This window comes from Limulus polyphemus, unplaced genomic scaffold (assembly GCF_000517525.1).
Source record: "Limulus polyphemus unplaced genomic scaffold, Limulus_polyphemus-2.1.2 Scaffold1027, whole genome shotgun sequence".
NCBI lineage: Eukaryota > Metazoa > Arthropoda > Merostomata > Xiphosura > Limulidae > Limulus > Limulus polyphemus.
Genome location: NW_013666637.1, coordinates 67,610 through 93,321, shown reverse-complemented (window position 1 = coordinate 93,321; position 25,712 = coordinate 67,610). Strand labels below are relative to the sequence as shown.

The 25,712-nt window shown below is 32.8% G+C and overlaps 1 protein-coding gene across 5 annotated transcripts in view; it reads left to right on the top strand.

Moving 5' to 3' along the window:
- Positions 1-25,712, top strand: part of LOC106461768 (rab11 family-interacting protein 4A-like) — a 45,943-nt gene that overhangs the window by 2,804 nt on the left and 17,427 nt on the right. For 4 of the 5 annotated variants that reach the window (XM_022388808.1, XM_022388809.1, XM_022388806.1 and 1 more), the window contains exons 2-6: positions 5,266-5,330; positions 13,200-13,366; positions 14,215-14,331; positions 17,550-17,672; positions 24,325-24,360. In XM_022388808.1, coding sequence (XP_022244516.1) covers positions 5,266-5,330; positions 13,200-13,366; positions 14,215-14,331; positions 17,550-17,672; positions 24,325-24,360 — 508 coding nt within the window. Of the gene's footprint in view, positions 1-5,265; positions 5,331-9,232; positions 9,605-13,199; positions 13,367-14,214; positions 14,332-17,549; positions 17,673-24,324; positions 24,361-25,712 lie in introns of those variants that run through there. The other variant, XM_013921621.2, reaches the window with a different exon arrangement.

Genomic DNA, 25,712 nt, shown 5'->3' with positions numbered 1-25,712 from the left:
ATTGTACTTTTCAACATGGGTAAAATAATATTTGTTTTTGTTGGCTGAGCTTGTCCCAATTAATCTGCTCATTCCAAAAGGTTAATGGATTGCAGTCTGTTAGTTTAATAATATGTGTGGCCTGACATGGCCTAGTGGTTAGGGTGCTCGATTCGCAATCTGCCGATCGTGGGTTCGAATTCCTGTCACCGAACATGCATGTCCTTTCAGGTGTCGAGGCTTTATAACGTGACTGTCAAACCCATTATTCGTTGGTAAAAAGCAGCCTAAGAGTTGGCGGTGGATGGCATTGACTAGCTGCCTTCCTTCTAGTATATCACTGCTAAATTAGGTACGGTTAGCGCAAATAACCCTCAAATAGGCAAATAATATTCGTGTGGTTTTACACCGGCAGCGTACAGTATACTTAGTGCAACCACCCCAATTTAACCCCAGTAATGATTTGTTGTATAGCAACACGCATGTCCTGGAATTTCCTGAGAAGAACAGAGAGAGAATGGGAGTCAAACAAGTTTGATATTCTTGGTATAGCAACTCAAGAACATGCTCTAGTTGCTGTACTTGTAGAACCTAATTTCGTTATTAAACTTTGTGTTGAATTGTCTTCGATCGAGCCTTATTAACGTTTTACAGTTGGAAGAGAAGATGCTTGACACCACTATTTTGCCTATACAATTTATATATATAACGAATTTTCAGACATAGAGTCCATAGTAGTCAAATCATGGTGTTAACAGTTTCGTTTTGAATTTACTTATTGATTAATTAAGTATTATTTTATTACAAGTTACGGCTTTTACAGTTAGGAAGATTAGTTTTTGGAACAGGTACGACGTTTCGATCACTAGTGCGATCATTCTGAAGAAGATTTTAGTACTTAAATCAATATTCAACAATTTAACAATGTATTTAAAGTTTAGAATTGATAATGGTTAATTTTTCATGTGGATATCAATCCGTGTGAATTAACAAATTATTTATTTGTCGCTGAACAGAAAGTGAATAAATATAAAAATGTGAAATATTTTATATGGAATAGTTATATAAGATTAGGAAAATTTAGTGAAATAACGATTAAATACATATAGAGATGTGCCTAGGTATTTGTTAATTGTGGGATTGTTTGAATTTATTAATAAAGCTTCACTGATTTTTCTTCTGCTAAAGTCAGGTTCATGTTTTAGTACTGTGACATTCTGTTCAGAAAAACTGTGGTTGTTTTTTTATTCATATGCTCATGGACTTGGGAAGAAGTTTTTGGTGTTCTTTTAACCTAATCTTCAACTTATGTTGAATAACGAAGAATCACCGGAAATATTAAAAAAGAAACAAGAAACTTAATGAGCAATTCCCTACCAAACCAAAATTAGGTCCATTAAAAAACTACCGAGATGAACTTAGTAAAAAAGAAACTACGAAAATACAAAAAAAAAGAAGTCTATATAACAACATTTGATATCGGCAGAAAAAAAAGGCATAAAACTTTTTAGGAACAATGAAGACATTGTTATCCAAAGAGCCAATAAAGGAAACTCGATCGAGATTTTACCAGCCAAACAGTATGATTCCTTAATGATAAATGTATTGAATGATACATCTAAGTTTACTGAATCAAATACTGACTTAACCCAACATACAACAAAAAAATTGAGCAAATTACTCAAAATATTATTGAAAGAAAAAACTATTATTTTTAAACTTCATGATTGTTTGTATACAATCAATCAAGAACACCAAAAGTCTAGGGTTTACCAAAGTCCATAAAAAACAAACAACCTTACACCGAATTATGTATTCTTATAGCTCTTTAAACTACAACCTTGGTAAATACTTCGACTAGATTTTGAAACGTTATGTTTCCAAAATAAGCACCCAATTAAAAACACTTCACACATTCTATAACATTTACATAGTTTAGACAGTAAAGTTATTAGTTCTATCTGTGATATTGTAAACCTATTCCCTCAAACCCCTTGTCATGAAGTAATACAACTTATTGTAGAAATTATTTTACAAGACATCAAAAAGAGAATCAAAATAAAACAGGAACACCTAATCGAACTGTTACAAAAACCACCTTTATTTACTTTGAATACAAGTATCCGTAGTTTCTTCATTTACGTGCACTTGTCATGGGAAATCCATTATCAGGTAGTCTGGCCACTCTTGTCATGGGAAATCCATTATCAGGTATTTTGGCCACTCTTGTCATGGGAAATCCATTATCAAGTAGTTTGGCCACTCTTGTCTTACGTTAAATAGAACAGTATGACTTAGTCACTTCTATATATAAGCTTCCATTTTGGCTTAGATATGTAGATGACATTTCTGTGGCTTTACTTGTTAAGCTGAACAAATAAACTTTCTCCAACGCATAAACAACCTACATAAAGACACAGAATTCACAGTGGAAAATGAAGACAACTACACGATAATTTTTTTAAAAGCTAACATCACCCTCCCTCTAAGGCTTCACCACTACAATTATAGAAAACACAAACAGCGGAAATAGCATAAACTGGATTTCTAATCATGTAATCCACCAGAAGCTAGGCACTCTGAAAAGGCTCCCAAATTTTACATACACTATATGCACCATAGATAACATCGATAACGAAGTTACGCACTTAACTCAATGATTAACTAACGTTAACCAGTATCCTACTAAAGTACTTAGATAAACTATTAAGGAATTTACAAAACAAGAGACACTTAACATATACACAAACTCCAAAACCAGTGCACAAAACAAAGGAAACCTAATCACTTGCACCATCCTATATATATATATATATATATAGAAAATATTAGTATACCTCTATCAGCAATTTCAAAAATACTATCACATAAATATAACCTTAATGTAACGCCTAGATTTGTTTTCACTCCGTGAATGAAATTAAACACGTTAAGAACATTATATAATGAACCCGCCCCACTAGGAAACATTCACAAAAAAAACACAATTGTCCAGCCTTTTACATAGGTGAAACAGGACGTAACTTGAAGATCAGGAAGAACACCAAAAAACCCACTCCCAAGTCCGTGATCATATGAAAAAAAACAAACAGTTTTTCTGAACAGAATGTCACAGTATTAAAACATGAACCTGACTTTAACAGAAGTAAAATCAGAGAGGCCTTATTAATAAAATCAAACAATCCCACAATTAACAACTTTTTACAGTAAGAAAGATTACTTTTGGAACAGGTACGAGTTTTCGATCACTAGTGCAATCATTCTCAAGTACACATGTTTTAGCCCCACAGTGGCACAGCGGCATGTCTCCGGACTTACAACGCTGGAAGGCGGGTTTCGATACCCCTGGTGGGCAGAGCACAGATAGCCCATTGTGTAGCTTTGTGCTTAACTTCAAACAAAAAAAAAACACATTTTAACGGTAAAGAAGATTTTAGTAACCAGCATTCAACAATCTAACAATGTATTTAAAATTTAGAATTGATAGTTGTTAGTTATACACGTGCACATCAATCCGCGTGAATTGACAGATTATATTTATTCATAAAAATTAAATAAATATAAAGAATGTGAAATATGTTATGCAGAATATTTGCATAATATTAGGAATGTCTAGTAAAATAACTATCAAAGACACGTAGAGATATACCCGGTAACTGTAACTTGTAATAAAATAATAAATTATGGTTTTGTTCATGACGAAACAGTTTTTATTATTTCATGGTATTAACTCGTAGTAATTTCCGTGATTATTTTATTTATACTTTATCCATAATATTAAAAATCCAGTTTTTAGATATGTGGGAGGCAAATTAAAAGTGGGGAGTAAGGTTTATTTGACCGATCGAAGCGAGGGAATGTGCGCCATAGGCGCACTCATTATGGCCAGCGTTCAGGGCTCGCCTTAGGGCGGGAAGGCGCTTTGGTTCGATCTGGATTAAATTTTATGCATTCTTCTATTTTTCCTGAAAGTAATTTTTCCTAATTTTGATGTATTCCGAACAGTGGGGGGACCGCCCTCAACTTCCTATGCTACCTGAGTTTAGTTTCAAGGAAGGCAAGGCTGCATGTTGAAAGGTTTAAGGTTTGAGTTGCAATATGCTGCTGAATACATACGAGACTTTCAGCTGTGAGTGAGCTATAATTATTACAGTCAGTCCTGTGGTTCGATTATGTCGCTGTATAATAAGTGACTAATGCTGCTGATTGAGAATGGCTATGCCTAAAACGTAAGGATCTCTGACCTGGCCGTTTATCCCACGTAACCCATAAGGTGTCATTTAAGTTAAAAATGCCAAATCCTTCTCATTGTTATTTTTTTTCAAAAGCACACTTTTGAATTGCTGTCCTAGTTGCGTCATTTTTTCTCTCGTTATTAATATTCATCCCTTTTGTAAATCTAGATTTCTACATATTTTCTCTCTGTCCTTGATTAAATTATCTTTCTTTCATATCATCTCTCGCCCCTTTTCCATTGTTATGTAAACTGTAACTTCATATTCCTTCTTTCTGGCTTTTTCTATACTCACATTGTCGGTTTCCGGATCTCCTGCCGGTTTTCCTATGACAAAGAACAGTAACGTCGGAAGTGTTTAGTAGACCGTTATGAAAATTAGTGTTGTGTTTTTACACCTAGCTGGCCTCACTCATGCTGAAAGTGTAATTTAATCGACTAACTTCAGGTCGTTGCACACGCACAAAGGAAATATATATATCTATATAAGCACGTATGTTTATATATTTTGTACGTTTAAATAGTTGTAGTCGTTAGATGGCATATTTTGGAACGTTTCTTATAGAACATTCCAATTTCGGTCGGCTTTTTTTACATGTCATGATTTTGTAAAACTTGATACACACTCTTAGTCTCAGGAAGTGGGAAACCACTATGTTGGTTGATCCTCTCATAAAGTCGGACATAACTAACAGAGCAGAAAACTATAGGTGCATTTCTAATAGCAGTCGTTTCCTTGTCCGTAAGGTCTGGTCAAACTTCTTATGGCTTCGCGTGGTGTTTCGAACTATACACGCTTGGCCTTCGTGTGACGTCTATCCTGGTTCACGTGCACTACGGGAAATGAAGCGATACAATAGACTTCAGAGGAGAAGTGTGACCTCGACTGTATTGTCTGTGGTCTTGAGGAGTTGCTGCTCTATCTGATATGGTGTTTTTACACATGATAATGTGATTACACCTCAAATAAATATATATCAGCCGAATCTAATGGATTTGCTTTTCAACAACTGTTTATCATAAAAAGAGTGATATCTTGATTTATATTACAGGTGACAAAATACGTTTTCCATCAAAACGTGATCGACTAAATCTGCAGTGTCCACGATCCATAAGGGTGAGTAAAATGTTATATCATTTAGCTACATTGTGGCGTCCGTATAACTTAAAATTAGTTAGTTATTGTCATTTAACTAGATTGTAGTGTCCACAGTTCTTAAGACTGATTCAAGTATCAAGACACACGGTTGTGTATCGTGCAGCTAAAATAACCTGCAGGACACACTGTGTGTTATTAACAGGAGTGATAGTTTAGCAAATTTCCACGTTCTGTAGCTCGGACTGTGGCAACATAATTTCAATGGATGTACTATACTGGATCCTTACTTCACGTACCAAATTTCATGGTAATCCATTAAGAAATACAAGAGATATGAAATCTCCAATTTTGATTTGTTTCCTTTTTTCAAATTTTATTTGATAGAAATACATATATAACTTTCATGGATTTTCTTTTTAAATTGATTACACTGATAGATATTTACAATCTACAATTAGTTGTCAAATTTGGTCTAAGTATAATCCATATGTGCAAAGTTATTCAACAAAAAACCGCTCAATTTTGACCAAATTTGTGCGCACGCCTACGCAAAAAGTCACGTGAGCTGTTAGTCTAACATTTTTACTACATCTTCATCTAAGAGTAAAGGTAGAGCGTTTTTAGTTTTTTTGTCATTCGAATTAAAGATGGCTAATTTAGAGCAGCAAAACTATAGGGTGAAAGCACGTGCAGATAAATATGTATTGGTTAGGCCAAACAAACTTGATTATCAGTTTTTAGCTCAATTTTCAAACGAATCGTATGGGTGGACGGTTATTATTCATTGCTAACTTTTAAGCACAAATTTGCTAAAGTTTATGAAATTCTCCTAAGTAAAGAATGTTTAGCGTCACGTGATATTTGCTTATGTAATTAGCGTAAAAAGTGATGCTTCATACAACTGCACTGAGTGCATGCGGGTGATGATAAGAAACTGATAATCTAGTTTCCATGGCGTTAGGAAGTTATTCCATGGCGTGTAAAGGAAGTTATTAACACTGTTTTAGAGAGGAAAAACTACCACCATATATTTTAAAGAATCTGGTTGGTTCTGTAAAGTATAGGTCTTTTACGAATAATAGGGTTGCGATCCTAAAGCTAATGTTGGTTAATAACGAGTGTCACTTTCTTACTTGCTGTGATTTTTTGGTGAGTATTGATAAAAAGTCATGATGTCTAATCAAAAACACCTTAGGTGTGAAAAAAAGGTGCAGCCAAGAAATTATTGAGCGTGCGATTTAAAGGAATGAAATCAAATTTGGCTGCCAAACTTGGGAAATGATGGTGGGTAAAACAAAATACGCAGCCTAGCTAACTAATAAATGAATATTTGCTGTAAAATTCTTATAAATGCTATAAGTGCAACTACCAGTTTGGCAGCCAATTTTGTTTATATAAGTCAATTAATTGAAAAACAAATAACACAAAAGCATTAGGCTTTGTAGAAGGGTTGTACAAATCAATTAATTGAAAAACAAATAACAGAAAAGCAACGAATTTTGTAGAAGGGTTGTACAACTAATTTAATTTCATGCACACATTGTTTTCTATCAGCACAAGTTGGAAAGTTATGTTAAATGACAATATTTGAGTTAGCGTTAAGACGTGTGGACACTACAGTCGAATTAAATGACAATATAATCAAAAACATCTTAGGTGTGAAACAAAGGTGTGGCCAATAAAGGATTGAGCGTGCGACTTAAAGAAATGAAATCCCTTCTACAAAATATAACGCTTGTGTGTTTGCATTGTTTTTTTTTTAGCCTAGGGAAAATATTTTAAATGAAACAGTAATGCTCTTATTTAAAAACAAAAATCAGGCTCTGCGGAATGTTGTTGGCATATCTATGTTCTAAAAATTAAACATTTAATTTTATGAGAGAACATATTGTATATGAATATTATACAGTTATTTTGACAAAGTGCATAACAAGTGCGTATTTAAAGATTAGGCTACGCTTGAAAAAATAATGTGTATAAAGCTATGAAATGGCCTTAGATTTTAATAATATAAGATACATTTGAATGTGTGTATTACCTATGCTATTATACTTCGCTTCATAACTAGGATCGTGCGCGTGTTCGAAAAGTAATGGCACTCAGCGGTGACATATGTCTCAACTTGTAATACACACCACAAAATAAACTGAAACACACTGTAAGTAAAAACAAAACATCGTGCATAGAATACAACCAGTTTTGAATCGTCAATCATTCACAAGTTCGTAACTTGTAGACACACTGGGTTCACTTTTATTTCTAACACGATAGTGTTGCTATGGTTACGCTTCAAGATGACAACTCGTTCATTTTTTGCTTCAACAATTGGTAAGCACGATTACACCGTCTGCAAATGATAAATAAACATTACCAACGTGTAATGAATGACAGTACCATTGACTAACTGTCTTGCTTCTAGGTCAAAGTTAGGGACGGCTATGCACGGATAGCCCTGTGTATCTTTCTGTGAAAAATCTGAAATTTGTTCTCTTGGAAAACACTAACAGTCATTATACATATGCTTCAGAAGCAACTATTAAACAAGTCGATAGATGAACGGCTGGCTAAACACGTTATTATATTTAAGTTCTCTAATACTTACAAAACTTACGTTCATATATAGCCCGCCAATAAGACAAAATTTCATGGGTCCGTGAACTTATGCTGACTGAAAATTCAACAACAAATATAACAACTTCACAACATTTTTTTGTGTAGAAAAGTATTTTCTTTTATTGACAGCTATCTACACTTATATGATATGTTAACTTGTGGAATTGCATTTCCGTTGTGTATGTAATTAGATGCGATTTCTATAGCTGACTTTATTTCATTGAAGGACACGTAAAAACAGCTTTAGAAGTTGTGTAAATTTTAAGTAATTCGATAATCCAGATTACAGTTAAGCCTAATATGGAAACCCACTGGCATAATACAAATAAAAATAAAACAAATTTGCTAAATTCATTTTTAATGAACTGATAAACACGCAGATCCAGGGATAAATAGGCCGTGGTAGTTTACAGCTGTATCATTAAGAAAAAAGAAGACAAATATCAGTAGATAATAAATAAATGAATTTTATCACAGTATCGTATAATACAAAATCTCCTTTCAGATCTAGTCTTTTAGATAGCATTTGTAGGTACTGCATCGCAGGAATATTTCTTTCGCAAATACGATTCTCGTTGTACAGAAAGTAAGTTGAAAATGTTTTTCAGGATAAAAGTAGAAAATTAATGTCACTGATAGCGGGGTCTCTTTATCATGTGATACTTAACAGTTCTGCATTTTGGTAAAGTTATTATTTGTTGATAACAGTACTGATTTTTCTACACATATGACTAGATGACGTAATAACCTTTATTTAGGTTTAGTTATTAGGGCTAAAATGAGATTTTAATGTCGTAAAAGTTTAAAAGGGTTGTTTGCTAATAAAAAATATCGTAAGTTTTATTTTGTCTTGGGCTGATTTACGTTAGCTGAAGACAATTATAAAATCAGTCCCTTTTGTAAACTTCTGTTGTAATGAGGTATTTGGTTTGGTGTATTTAGTTTATAAGTTATAAACAAAGTTTTATTTAACAAAATAGAATACACGTACCCAACTTTGTTAGAAAAGTCAGGTCGTCCCAGGACCTTACACTGCTCCCTCACTTTGACATTGTGTATGGTTTTCGATCTGATGACGTAGGTTCACTCTGTGATGTAACAAAGTATTTGAGAAGGAGAAAGGAGAACTGTGCTTTACAGCAATGGCTAACATATTTTGATTAATGCAACATTACTTTAAGCAGAAATGAATAGCCATCTTAACTTAGCATAAACAGATGACTTTCATAAAGGATGAAACTGTGTTTGACGTTTCTGAAGAAACTATAGTATCATGAAACAAACTATACGTGTTATTGTGCTGTCCCAGGATGCAGAATGTACCTGTTCTTTCATTTGTGGAATTTCAACAACATACACTTTACTACCTGGAACTTCGACCTTCCTGGTGTGCGGTTTCCTTGTGCTTTTGCACGTTTACAAGCCACATTCGTGCAACGTGTTAGTGAAGTAGCAGTTCGTAATGCTTAATGCAATCACTGTTATACAGCTCGAACCTCGTTATCATAAGAAGATGTTTTGAACATTGAACCGGTTTTTCCAGTGTAAAGAATCGTGGCTGTTTTAATTATTTGTCGGCCAACAGTTTCACCTTGTTGCATATTTCGGTCAGAATTCACATTTTCTAAAGCTGAAATCTTAAGCAGCTTATCTCTAAAAGTATGGAGGTCATAATGCAGGTACGGTGTGTAATTTTTTTCTTTTTCTTTGTGGCTTAGTTCTTGATTTAGTTCTTCAGCAAATTTCTAACAGCCTTGCAAGTGATTAATTTCTATATAATTAAATAAATGCAACTCTATATATATAATATATATATAACAAAATGTTTTAGTTACATTTTCTTCCCAATTTGTTTTGTCAAAAAACGTATGAAATGTAAGACAGAACTTATTTGAAATGGGAATTTCCCCCCTACATAACTATTGGCCACTTTATAAGAAAGCCAAGTTATAGTGAAATATACCTTATAATTAATTTCTAGTTTGTAAAGTAAGAAAAAAAAGTGTAAGATTACATTACATTTTACAAATAAAATTACTCAGGGTCGATACAGAAAGATAGATAGAGGTGAAAAATACTGTAAAAGCTGTTTTAAGACATTCACGTTAATATATTTTATTAAATGCCCTGTCTGTTCAAACTACATGTAGCAAACAGTCGATTAAACATTTCCAGCATTAGTTTTATAGTACGGATTTAAGGACTTACAACGCTTTGCGGCGGACACAGTAGATAGTCCAATGTGGCTTTTTTCTAAAACAAACAATACGGATATGATTTATGTACATTAAAATAACTGAGAAATATTACTAATTCCTTTTTTGTATTATTGAAAAAAAGCCTTTTCATGTGGTATTTTAGAACTGTACTGATAGTCAGTTGGTCTTTTAAGTTTTGAACCTTGTTGTGTAAAATGTGTTAAGTTGATTTAGAAAATAAATGTAAATGAAATTAGGATGTCAGTGAATGGTGAGTAAGTGTTGATATATTTGTCATTTGGTTCATATAATATGACCTTTAGGAAAGTGTACTAAATAAGAAGTCACTGCCTATTGAAATATCCTATGAAATATAATCAAACCGGCAGTGAGGTTTACATATCTTCCGCGTGGCTTTTTTTTTAAAGGACTGTTGCATAACTGGGACAGGTAATGAGGCAAAATCTACACTGATATTGCAGATTTCCTCTCCAGTCGAGCCGCTTCAAGGATTCTACTTACATTTCGATAGAGGACAGGTAATGAGGCAAAACCTACACTGATATTGCAGATTTCCTCTCCAGTTCGAGCCGCTTCAAGGATTCTACTTACATTTCGATAGAAAACAATTGATATGATAATAAAAATTAATAAAGAGACACTTGCACATGATCAACAATATAAAAGTATATACAATCATTTGTATGGGAAACGGTTACAAAACATGCCTAGAGAGATTCATTACATTATATTATAATAGTTTTGGAGCCTAACCTTCTTATAGTTCATGTTGCCACGTCCGATCAAGCAACTTGACAATAATCCTGCAGCTTATTCTCATTTCAAAGGCATCATCTATGAAGTCATGTCCGAAGCACACCATTCATTTCTGATGCTTTCCACTTTGCATCTAATGTTAGAGGACAACTGTTTCCCAGTGCCCAGAAATACATATGTGTTGCGTCCGGCGGCTTGACCAGTATGTCTTTGTTTGAAATAGCATGAATACACGTTTCATTCTCTAGCTGTTTGAGAGACGTGACATATTAAACGGATATGTTATGGAAGTAGCTTATGTACACGTGACTTGTGTCGTTTTTTCCTGGCGGAGCTCGTCTTGCTTATTTTGATTACTGTTGCCTGGGAGACGTTGACAGCTTTTACCACTGCTCTTTGTGGATCCTCAATTACAAGACGCCGCATTTTGCTTACCATGGCTGGTTACGCTTGTTGGAGCTCTTTTTCTGGATAGTCTTGGTGCCCCAGGTTGATCCATAATCCTTTGTTTTCCATTGAAATTTCTAAATTCTAAATCCCCGATTTGAATAAATTTTATTATATAAGTATATGATATTTTGCGTCGGAAAGGGGTGTTTCTTACCCTTCCCAAAATCGATCAGTTTTCGGTGGTATCATGATACCTATGAAACATTAAATAATGTTAAAATGTAGTTCAGATACATTACTTTCCGCCGCCACTTTATATCGGCTGTGGTTGTCAAGTGACTTTTCATATTCAAATTAGTTTAATATAACATACTTAATTTTCTGTATAGCATATAAGTTATGTTATTACTTCTCCGTGTTCTGTAAATAAGCCTACTGAATGACGTTCTTTCATATTGATTTACATTAGTTAAGGAGAGTTGTACTGGTTGACTGCAAAATTATATATATATATATTAAGAGCCTGTTTAAGTCTTATTTTCAACAAAACAAGTGAAGATAAATGACTAGGTAACATAAGAAATTAATTTAACTGGTGTACTGTAAATGGAGGGATTTTGACAGCTTTCTAGATTTAGAGAGGAAACTTAGCTGAACAGAAAAACAGCTTGTGGTTCTTATAGCAGAAAAACTAGAAAGATATACTATTCAGACTTTTTGCATGCTTAGTTTAGATTGTTAGGTGTGTGGCAGTTTAGAACTGTCCGTATTTTACCTTGACATAACTAGAATAATAATATATATTTAATTAAGTATATATATATTTCAAATTTGCATGCAGGTACTCCTTTATTTAGTTAGTGTCTTTCTAAACAGAATGTAGTCAGCATTACTTCTAATCATAACCTTGCACTACATTGACCGTTCCAGAGGGCTTATGCTTGCCTGTTCAGGCTTGTTTCTTGTCTTCCTCCATTGGTATGAGGGTCGTCTCCTAATGGAGAGGCAAGGGACAGGTGTGTACAGGCTGGTGTAAACAGGGAATTGATCTTCCTTAAAGTCTTATATGATGATGACTTCTGATGTAGGTAACCGAGGATTGTGGGAACAGCAAAAAGACTGATTTAACAAAATATGCGGTAATAACACAACCCTTCCTCTCTTCGTCCTGTAATGAAGCTTTTCTCTCTTCTGCTCCACTAGTAAGGGTGGGCAATTGAAAACTGGCCAGTTCAGAAATATATATCAATGTGAATATAAGTACAAAACACTGTGTACAAATTAATAATTTATTTCTTTGTGTTTCACTGGTGTCTGTCTCGCATTTTTTGCTGTTCGAGTTTTATTTATTCTACTGCGTCACATTTCGTTTTGAACCTCTCGTAATTATGGTCTTGTACCTTACCTGTTTGTCACCACAGTTGTACCTGTGAAAATCACAGCTGTTCCTGTGATTCACAAAAATCAAGTTAGTGAATCACTTATCAATTAGTATCTTGACCTGTGATTTTTATTTATGAACATATGTAATTTATCGCGTAGAATCATTGTGTAAGTTTTTGTAACAGTGTGTCTGTTCGGCTTTGATAATTTCAAGGCCAAAATGGAAAACATATTTACAAATAAACAGTCAGCATTCAGCATATTACCTCCTATAGTTTGCCACTACGCTTCTTGCGTAACGTAGCTGTAAGAACTTAGAGGGATACTATTAGAGGCGTTCTTACTTGGCAAGATTCCCTCTCTTTAGTCCGGAATTTGTTAGGCAAGTAGAATATCTAAATGTTTTGATGTAGACATCATTGTTGATATTTACACACAAATCTTACCTCAGTGTATCTAACTGTATGTTTGTGAATGTACAGTAACTAGAGCTTTAAATAATAAGAAATATTCCCATACTTCACAGGATAACCGATCTCCACCTGCTATACTTTGCAGTGATGATAGTGTCATGTCCAAAGATGTGTTAACTTTGACACAGGACTGCAATACACTGGAAGGCTCCAACGATAGCGCTCTAGCGAGATCTTCTGGGACTAATGTTGGTTCTCCTTTCTCTAATAGAACACGGAGGTGAGATCTTATATCGTCATTTTTTGTACTGAGAAGTTACGTTTGAAATTTCGTTTCACTCTTTTTTTTTTTTTTTAGCTGTGTGTGATTGCTATGGACAGTGTTTTGAGATATTAATAATGAACTTGAGTAATTTCGTGTCAACGCTTCTACTTTGGTTGAATTATTTATGCAGATCGTACAAAATGCTTTTGATGTTTAACGTACGCTAGGTGGTTGTGACGAACTTGTTTTCTCAAAACTACTTGATTGATTTGGAAATAAATTTGGTGTATAGCTTAAGGTTTACTCAGTGAACTGCTATAATGAAGATCTATACTGTAACGTTTTTACGTGGATATAACGTATTCAAACACCATAAGATATGAGATGATTTTTAATAGACACCGAGCGAAGGATAAAGGTTTGAGATGTTCCAGCAACTTAAGTCTCTATTTCTCAATTATTAAAGTATTTCGTCGTTTTGTTACGAGCGTAGTACATTCTGTGTTTCTGATTGACGATTGTGCTTACGAGTGAATAACATTACATAATGCGTAAATATATTTTTTGCCTGCTTTTGTTAATTATACATCTACATATTCCGATGTTTATCTCTTGCATACTGTAGGATGTAACATGAGAATCATTATAACAAAATTTCAAAGGCAGAGTCAGAATTTCAAATAAGCTATGAAAACGTATAATGAAACTCTAATTTCCTCATTTTTTTCTATTCTTTTCTGTCACGTAAAGTTTTCTGAAATAACTAAAAACAAAGACGCAAATCCTAAACTGTAATTAAACAACAGGAAGAAAGCTACATTCAGATTTGGATGATAATTTCACAATGTTTTGATAAATTACAGCTTCAGTGACGGGGAAGAGAAGTACGAGTGCTACGGAGAAGCTGATGACCTTGATGGTCACGTGAACGACCCGGGGAATCACCTGAATTTAGGGCAGGATCCAAAACAATATCTTAGGTAAGCATTAGAAAGCTAGAGACGAAAAATGGAGAGAGATACAAGAAAAGCCTACTTATAGCTCTACAGTTGCACAACCCAACTTTTTTAATAATAATTTTTTTCTCATGTTCTTACCAGAAATAACAAAAATATTGACTGCATGATAAATCATAATACTGACACCAACGCCATAAAGCACGTCCATTTAGATTTGTAGATATGTGCATTAGTTTAATTATGTAAGGTAGTGATATGGGATCAATAATGGGACATAAAGCAAACAATTTGTGTTTTGTAAGCAGTCATGACGTACTGCCACCTTGAGTGGATGATTTGTAACAATTGTTCACGTGACCTCATGGCTCGTGCATACTGGTGACGGACGCGAATGTGAATGATCAAAGCGTAATTGTAAGTTTTTGTCTTTTAAACAAGTTTGATGTAAGTTGAGCTTATTGAATTTTTCATGGTTAAAAAGTAGATAGCACAGAGAATTTCACGTAGTTGATATCAAACAATGATGAATTATAGACAACCGATTCTGCTATAAAAGAAACACATCTCAAGTTCACTGATTTTGTATAACGTGCAATTGATTAGGGCAAGCATGTGAAAGTTCCTTCTTGACGCAAGCCGGAGAACAATTTTATATATCCATGCGGGCCACACCGTATGAAGCAAAAGTAAAATTTAAAAAGACTGCAATTTCCTAAGCAAAATTTCTTGTTATCACCATAAAAAGGGTACAAATAGAGTAGAATATACAGTGAACGAGTGTATTATTCAAATAATAAAAGTTATGAAAAATGAAATGTTTTAAAAATTTACCGTAGTGAGCTACATTCAAAATTTAATTAAACTACTTTTTGTTTATATTATACCAATTAGTATAGCAGCAATTCTTAGCTAATAATCCATGTTTTAACATAAAATAAGTTTAAGTTCTTAAATGTAAAACGCAATATTTAAAAAAATCCTAAATTTCCCCTAGTGTGAGAAATGTGACATTTTTTTCTCTAGGTATGCTCTCATCTCTAATATATTCACCACCCATCCAATAAGTACGAAATTTAACGTAAATTACTCACTATAATATCGTCATCGTTCAAATAAAGCATAACTTTCCCGGCCTTCAATCTTGTTTGGTTACAGAGCCGTGAAATAGAAAATCAGACCCCTCTTGCTACATCCACCTGTCACATCGTCTCTTTCATGATTTGTTGATAGTTCTCTTCTACGTTTAATACCATATTATTTATAACCAATAAAGAGCCAAGATTTTCATCTATCAAATGAAGTATCATATTACGTTGTTTCCTGTACAGAGAACTGTCAATTTCTCTTTTAGTACAAGCTTTGTTTCCACGGAAAAGATATCAAAAAGTTTGGATGAATCTGTAAAGGCTATTGTCGCATAGTTAGAAAGCCAGACATATAATTATAGTTATGGGACATTGTCTGTTTTTTGTAGGTAATTTTAATTTTTTTCTTGACTGATGACAGAAGAAGAAAAAAAGAGTTCGTGGGGAGCTCGTGGGCCGGATGTAATTATATTTTAACTATATTTATATAATTATATTTAACTCTTCGTCGGCTTGCACGAATATAGGTAATAAATACAATGGAAAAAAAGTCAATCGAAAAAAAAGACAAAGAAAATTACACAAACAGGTAACAAGTAAAAAAAGATATTTTAGAAATTAATAACAACTAAGCCAAACCAAAGCCAATTATTGAAACCATGTAAACCAACTGAGTTAATAATTAAACTGTTATTAATACAGTTTTTTAATCAATGGCCTTCCATTATAGGCTTCCCCTTATAGGGTTCTCATTGTTGTTCAATACTTGCTATTAAACCTTACTATTCTGTTTATTCTTCCTTTTAATGTGTTTGCTTTGTACATCTATATATGTATATATATTTGCTTTTTTTTACCTGTTTGTGTAATTTTCTTTGCCTTTTTCCCCGATTGATTTTTTCCCATTGTCTTTTTTTATCCTCGTTTCTATAACCGCCACTGACGTTGAACATGCCTGCCCTAAGCTTTAGGGTAAGACGTCCCCCCCCCCTCACAGGGCTTTCTTACCTCCCATCAATGATGTACATAGTGGCATAGGCCTATGACGGAAATGCACAAAGTCTTCTTGAACTTTGCCGAGAGCACCTAAATTATGATTTAAGCTGTTTAAGTGTTTTTACTAAATGCAGCATTCATATTAATTTGCAGCTGTCATGAGTTAGATGGAGACCATTTTGCCAATTCCTGAGGGGCCGTTTTATCGAACCTTATTAATAAAACGGTCCCCAACAGCAATAAGTTCATTTCTTTCAATATATGAAACAAATCTGTGTCCAATCTTTGTTTTAACTAGACGACATTTATAATTAAAAAGGATTCATTTTAAAGCCTTTTGCCTTTTATGATCTCAATTGTTGAAAATCACATTCAAAGTTAAAATGGTCGTCTTATCCTGCCTTTCCCTACATCTACAGGTTGGTTTAATTAATTCTATTTATTTATTGTTTGAGAGTTATGAAGATTGATTTGTATTGTTATCTTAGTACGTGGTTTAAGACAACTAAGTGTTTTTGATATATTACTTGAATTACGACTGAAAATACCGATAATAGTGACGGTACCTAACTGACGAATCAATGCATCATAAGCGTTTGTTTTCTTGTGAATTGTTTTATGGCATTACATACTTCTTATTTGCTCTTTATGTAAAATTAGCTACATTATGTTTTTTAAACTTCTGGGCTATGGAGGTAACTTGATTTAATCAAAAGTTATTGAAAATTATACTCTAAACAATTCTTATTTTAAACTGTGAAAAACAACCAGAACTATGGAATAAACATATAATATACAATATCCATTATGTTAATTCTCTAAGGTAAGAGGATTATTATTATTATTAGTCACATAAATATAATATTGTTTGTAGGTTTTTGCCCTTTTTTTTTATTCCTTTCCATATCTTCGTAAAAGATAGAACGCTTTCATTTTTGTACTCTCCAGTGCTGGAAAGTTGCTTCTGACGATGTTGAATAATAAAAAAAAGACTTTGAGCCTATTTGTGTTTTTTTGTTTGTTAAACTAAGACTAGAGGCCGTTTTAATTAATTTGATATAGGTCTATAAATCTGATGCTTTAGTTAGAGCATAAAATGCTATTGATTTCAAAACATTTTATACATGAATATGTAATTAACAATGTTACATCTTCTAGTTCAGACAGTTTCCGTAGTAGTAGTTCGGGTAGTATTGGCAGCGGAAGGATACAACCATCTCCTAATTCTGGTTTTCAGCAGCGGAGCACGTGGCTTCGTACCAGTTTACGCAGAGCATCTGGGTGTGTATTAATTATAATCAGATTGTTTTTGTCGGGTAAGGTTTCATTTTGCTGCACTTTCCTGAATGTCCTACATGATTATAATCATGTTTACGCAATTCTTCCCGATATCCAGAGTAACAGTGATCTTATTGGTATGGTATAAATTTCGGTTCATAAGCTAAATTAATGTACATACAAGAAGAGTTTGGCTGCCTTATTGGCTCGTGTAGAATTGATAAACTTTATCTCACGAGTTTGTGTTACACAAACATACAATACACTCTATGATTTGCAATGCTACATAAAGGGTTGAAATTGATATGTATTGTTTCGCATTTTGTATTTTGTTAGATTTAAAATGTATATGGTTGCAGTGTTTTGGTAGAAGAACACGTGTATTATTTTATGGTGTTAGTTCCTGTAGGTGGACTATGCGCCTCAAATGCGCAAAACGAAACTGCTAATTCTTGGACGTTTTATCTAGAGCTAAGTAAACATATGCGTTGTATTGGTTGTATCAATTTTATAACTTATTTTCTTGATATAAACTATGTTTATTTCTATTAGCGAGTATGCACAGGGTCACTGTACCGAACTGTTATTGTTTTGAAATTTACAATTTGTCTTTTTATTAACAATTTTTTTTCAACAATAATCACGCATGCTAGTCATTTCTACGTTTCCTATACTTTTTGTGTGGAGTTTTAATTGTTTTTGCAATGATTCATCGCATTCTTGTTCTAAAGATAAAAGCTTCGGTGTTCTTTCAAACCATCCACTCTGTTTCTGGAATCAGGGTGGAAGAGTGAAGTCCCAACATTGTTTTCATGTACAAATTGAAAAGAAAAGAAAACACATTACTCATCTCTTCAAATCTATCTTTCAAGGAAAATCAGAAATTGTTCTAAATATATTGACGTTTTTCCCTCGGGGAAAAATACACATTCAAGGTAGCTGTTTGTCTTGTTTTAGCCCAAAAGAACTATATTAGAAGTTATAGAAACTTTTGCCCCATTTGTGGTCGAATCAATAAATCTGTTATTTAGAAATGTAAACAAGATTAGTAATATCTATACGAAACCTAAATTTTAAGCTGAAATAATCATATGATAAAGATTAGACCTGAAATACTTGAAATCACACAACAGGTTCCAGTGACGTTATATTTGGTTACAGATAAAAGAATAATAAGTGTATGGCCTAATTATTTCGAAATATCAAGCTGTCCCATTCTGTTTTTCTTATTGTTCCCAGAAGAATAGATTGTTTCTGTAAGGTAGTTAATATTATCAGCGTTAAAGATTAAAATAATAGGTTATTAACTGAAGGACTAACAAACTTGAACAACAAGAATATTAAATTTTATACAAGATTTGGAACATATATTTGGAACATTTATTGTAAGGAGAGATTAGGTTTACAACTTACAAGACAACTTTGGAAGCTTACTAGAATAATTCATTTCTATTTTCATCAAAACTAGGTTTATGAATTTTTAACATTTAGAAGGTACCCAATATTTATCTAAAAAATTAAAATTCAAAGCAGTTGGGAACTTTCATTTATTTTTGAGTAACTGTGTAGACCCTTAAGTAGTTTTTGACATTCGGTACGTATACATAAGTTGCTACTTGAAAATACAAGAATTAACAAGCAGTGGACAGATAAAACGGTGTTATTAAATCAAGGTTTAATATTTTACATTGAATATTATATGACAAAGTATTCAAAAGTGTGGAATGAATGATGACAACAATCAAATAAAGTGAATTTGTAAGTCTAGCATTATAAAGATTTCAAAATAATTTTGAAGAAATATAACTTTGAAAGAGGAGTATTAATGTCACTAACAGCCACGAAAGTTGTAAAACTTGTAGAATGCTATAATGCAAGTGCATGTATTTACTCATTTAGTCTGCGCCGTCACAGGAAGATTACTGGTATAAAATTTAGATGTCGCTGGCACAGTTGTAAACAGTTAGTACCTTGCACAACTTGCAAAGTACATGACTAACGCTTGTTTTTATAAGCGCATGAAAGGCTATCTAGTTGGCATTCTGCGGATCTGTATCAACTTTTGCACTTAGATTTAGGTTATGTAAGAGATGCAATTACATTAGCTACAGAAGTGATCTTATTCTTTTGAGATTAATAACTAATAAACACAGCATTTTTTTGTCATTAGAACAGTCACAAAAGAAATAAATCATTTCATTATAATTTATATTTTTCATTAGGTGATGAACGATGGTTAATTTTTGTACCAGTTGTAAGTTTCGGCTTCTTAGCACTCTAAGTTATGATCATGAGTACATTAATAGCAGTGTTGTCAAGTCCACTTATAATAAGCGAAATTGGGCTTTTTTTCTTGAAGTCTCTTTAATTCTTCTTCTTTTTTTTTGGGGGGGGGGGGGGAGTCGCGCACTACAGTTTTTGTGCTTGTTTTATTCTGGGGGAGCACAATCTGGCTTTTTCGTAGTAGCTGCCTTCAAAACACAGTCAAATAATTGTAGGAGTGGTTTCGGTGATTGACTGCGTCAATGAAAATCCTACGCATTATTACAATTTTAGAATCATTCTATCCCCTCTCCTGTTCAATTAAAAGCATACCCACAAACGTGAAATTTCTGGTCCGTCCACTTGAAATATTCTATATTCCAATTAAACCGCGCAAGTCGCCATTTTGAGGGTAAGCCATAAAAGGACAGTTTTGAAAGTCAGTGCTGCTTATTTTTATCACGAGAAAAAACAAAAAACAAGAATGTATAAAAAGTGAAGCAGTGTCTTTCCAGCAAAACTGGAAGATTGGTTTTGAAAATTAGTATATTACTTGATGAAAGTAACTTATTAATTGTTGTCATGAAAATAACAGAAACAATGAAATACATAACATTAATAATAATGTTAAACATAGCCATTCAAAATAAGTCAGTAATTAATATTCAAAGTGTATGAAATAATCTTATAATGAACTAAAGACCTTTCTATCTATCTGTACATCTATCTAAAAAATCAAATACAATATTCTAGTTGTGTAGTTGATAGGCATACTTAAAAAAAATACTTTTTATCTCTCCTAAAATCTCAAAAATAAATAACGCAAAAAAACAACAAAAAACAATGAAATTAATAAGGAGACATTACCAGTAAGAAGCAGTAATAGTGCTTATGAATTTTTGGACGAATATATTACATCCGCAAAATTCATATGGTGTTTTCAAAAAGTTCCAATAATGCACTTGAACAAAATCCGTATATAATTTCGAAATGGACGAAATATGATTTTTTTACTACACATATAAACGAGTTGGCTTGTGATTTTCTTATCACTAAAATTTTGTTTAAAATAAAACATTTATTTTTATATTCTGTCCAAGATATTAATATTTTTTATTTGTTGAAAAATATGTATGAATATAATACATATCATATGATTCTTCTAGGCTATACAAATTGACGTTTTGCCATCTGGTGGTTGCAAAACAAGATACTTATAATGGCTGATTAAAAATATTTATATTTCAGTTGATCAGATGGTTATATTTACCAAATTTTGTGTTTAAGAATGTTAAGAAAATCTATTTATAATTTTACGTATGTGGTATTGCTACAATCCTCTTTTCTTCCGTACTTATTAAAGCTCCTATTAAAGCGCCCTCTACTTGTTAATATATATTACGTTGTGAAACACTCATAGTTACGTAGAGATTATATTCTCAAGACCATGTGGAAAGGAAGTAAAAGACTTTGGAGTGAAGAGATTAAAGATCACTGGTCAGTTTTTCATCTTGTTTTATCAAAATATTTTCTTTTTTTATCTCATATTTGTACTTAAATAAAATAGATTTAACAAAATTTGTGCGAAATTCTAACTAATGGTTGTACAGAGAGAATAAAATGTAAGACTAACAGTTTTTGTATCATCCAATCGATAAGCTAGACTACAGTTTCAACTGGATATCCGACTTTCTGAAAAGAACTGCAACATCGTTTTGTTAATTGATGAATACCTGCTCTAGAATGCTGTGTTTTTCTAAAGACGTGAAATATTTGGAATACTAATTTATTATCAGTATATATATATATTTTTTTTTCTTGCACACTGATTGTAACGTGTAATCTCAAATCATTCGTAGGTTACAGCATATCTAAAACAAAAAAGTAAGAAAAGTGAGTGTAGTTTGATGTGTTATGATCAAAGTTTGTTTTCCCATTTAGTAATATCATAAAAAGCTTATATGTTTATCTAGTAATAGTTTCTCCCCAAATACTGCTTGTGATGTCTAGCAAAGTTGAATAGGTTCTCCTCTTATGCCCGCTTGTGATATCTAGCAACGAGTAAAATAGTTTATCCTCAAATACTGCTTGTGATGTCTAGCAACGAGTAAAATAGTTTATCCTCAAATACTGCTTGTGATGTCCAGCAACGAGTAAAATAGTTTATCCTCAAATACTGCTTGTGATGTCTAGCAACGAGTAAAATAGTTTATCCTCAAATACTGCTTGTGACGTCTAGCAACGAGTAAAATAGTTTCTTTTCCCACGAATATCATTGTATGACATATATGCTGTGAAAATTTTAATTAAATCCTGGTTTAGTTCAAGACGTACTCCTGGAAGATAACAATGTATACTGGTTTAGTTCAAGACGTGTCCCTGGAAGAGAACATTGTATTCTGACCGATCAATATGTGCCCCTGGAGGAGAACAGGGTATTCTGGTTTAGTTCAAGACCTACTCCTGGAGTGGAGCTGTGTATACTGGTTTAATTCAAGATGTGTCCTTGGAAGAGAATAATGTATTATGGTCTAGTTCAGGATATGTCCCTGGAAGTAAACAGTGTACTTTGATTTAGTTTAAGATGTATCCCTGGAAGAGAAAAGTGTTTTCTGGTCTAGTTCTAGACGTGTCCCTGGAGGAGAACAGTGTATACTAGTTTAGTTCAAGACGTGCCCCTTGAAAAGAACAGTGTATTCTGATCTAGTTCAAGACGTGCTCCTAGAAGAGAACAGTGTATTCTGGTTTAGTTCAAGAAATGCCCCTGGAAGATAACAGTATATTTTAATAATTAATCTGTGTTGTGGTTTATATTATCATACAGCCTCTTCTACGGACAAAAGTATTCTTGACATAAGGGTGCCATCAGCAAATTATAAAGAAAATAAAACAGGAGTATTAAGTTTATCACCAATTTAGAGGGATTAGGAATTACCTTAATGATGCACGTGTTACATGTGTATAAGTTTGAAGCATGTAGAGTGGGTCATCCTCCCAGACTCGTGTTTTCAGAATTTCTAGTGCATATTGGAGGAATTTAGACATTTAGGCAATAAGTTAGAAAAAAAACCAACAACTTTTATTCTCCAGATAATAATAATAAAATTTTAGCCAACGTTGCGCTATTGCAGTTTCATCATGGCTAGTAGTACAAGAACTTATATTTTCATATCAAACTTGTGTTAGTTCCTGTTGTAGTGACATTATCACTCTAGTAATGAAACTTTACTTTTTCTCGACGATCATACTCTGTCTGGTTCTTTCGCTTCTTAACAACAACTTTACTTTTTCTCGACGATCATACTCTGTCTGGTTCTTTCGCTTCTTAACAACAACTTTACTTTTTCTCGACGATCATACTCTGTCTGGTTACTTTCGCTTCTTAACAACAACTTTACTTTTTCTCGACGATCATACTCTGTCTGGTTCTTTCGCTTCTTAACAACAACTTTACTTTTTCTCGACGATCATACTCTGTCTGGTTCTTTCGCTTCTTAACAACAGCTCTGCATCGATATTTCTTCAGATAACAGCCACTTCTTTTGTATAAACTGGCTAACGTTTTAGGTCTCCCTATGAACACTGAAACCCTCCTCTTCAAAATAATTTGTATTTTGGTCGTCTAATAATCTTTATGTATGGATATTTAGTTCGGATAAACTGGTTACTTATCCTTTTGGCTACCGATCAAATTTTTGAGGCATTTTACAAACCTAGTCAATGCGATTTATTTATATATGCATCTATCACTAATCACAGTTCTAGAACTATCCCAAAATTCATAGGTAAACTGTGTTTAATGAACATGAATATACAATCTAACCTTTTAATGAAGCTTGTAGCCTTCTTCCCAGACTCAGTCTTGTTATAATAGCTCTTTTGATTTTTACAAGGTTACTTTTTAATATCTTTCTACGTGTACACACGTGTTACATTTTACCTGCATTTGTAACTATATCAAGAAGGAGGGATGTAACGACACTAGAAAATTAATCCATATTAAGGTACTTCGAAGATCATAATGAGTCGCTTAATTGACACGTTTATAAAGCACTTGTATGTACGCACATGTTTTAAATAAATATAGTTTTATAGATGATGCTCAGGTTCATATTCTTACTTTCAAGTGTTTATGTATTAAGTGTTGAAAGATATTACCTTTCTATGGTACACAGACTGCACTGTTGTTCGTTTTCAACTTCAGTTCATGAAGTTGATTGTGCTTTGGTATCCCAGGCCGTTATACGCATTAGTATTGTTGTGAGATCATGCTGTCTGCCTACATATACGTTATGCATATTAGCGTGTTCTGTTGATCTTTTAATGTAATTTATTTATTTTATCCTTAATAAATTGTTTAATTTGAATTACTTTTTTATATGTATATTTTTAGTTCGAGCAAGCGGGTTTCGTCTAACGCATTAGCAAGGTAAGCAGCTTTATATATATATATATATATATATGTATAAATTAGATATTATACTTAAAGTTTTACATATGTTTCAAGTTTTATTGTAATTTCAAAACTAATTATGATTTTATTTACGCTTCTTTAATAATTTGACAACCATAAATTTTTACATCTATTTCAAAGTAAATTTTTAACATATCCTACATGTCGGCAGCATTCTAACAAGAGAATTTAGGAACTAAACAAAATATGTATACGAATGAGAATTTTGCCATAACTTGACATATATTAGCCACTGCATAGATACCTAAGGTGGAAAGACAGAATACATTTTAATCACCAAACACCTTCATACTTCAGATATTATAATTCAAACCTTTATTTTAAGCTTTAAGCCAACATCTGTTATGCTTTATCTTGTAATATCATTTTGTATTCCATATAAACTACCTTCTCAAGCTTTTTAAACACTTTAGATTTAGCAAAATAAAGAAACTCATCAAAGTACGGTTAATAGTTTTTATAGTAAATGTGAGAAAAGGTTTTCTGAAATTTTTTTTCATAATTATGGTTAAATTCGACAGATTTATTCTCTAGAAGTTTAAAGGTTCTAATTTTTTACTGTTATGATTCAAGTTATCAAACTAATTTTTGTGAAATTTGCAATATGCTGAAACCAAGGTACATCAATTGTTTGAGTGGGTTAATTTATTTCCAAGAAACTTAAATTTAACTGAAAATTTACAAGTTTTGTCCCAGTCTATGGATATATTTATCGCAACATTCTACTGTATTTGTCGTTTGGATTTATTTTCAGTTCATTATCATGTCGCAAACTTTAGAATAAAACTTTTATTTTGATTTACTTTCTTTCATCGCTACATAAAATGAACTTTGACGAATTCAAGCTAAAATTATATATTGACTTCATAAAATTCGGACAAAGTTAGTCTAAGGAGAGAAAGCACGGACGCCAAAATTTCGCATTAGAAAAGAAAGAGGGGAAATTTTCAGTTTAATAAATAGTGATAATGTAGTACCAGACTTATAAATGGCATACATCTGGATGTGATTTCTGAAACCATAAATAATTTTAAGTATAAAGTATGAGCATTAAAAATTATCAACAGTGTTAAAAGGAACATAAAATATATTATTTTCCTATATATATTGTTACATATTACAAATTTGAATGGTCTGAAACCGAGCTAAATGATAATTTAAATTTAGTAGTTAAATATATGCCGATATATACCTCCAATATATGATATTTGTCAACATGATTGATACAAACAGTTTTCTTTTTAATACAAATATGTTTTAATATACAAAAACAATACAATTTACAATAACATTTATTACAAATAGTT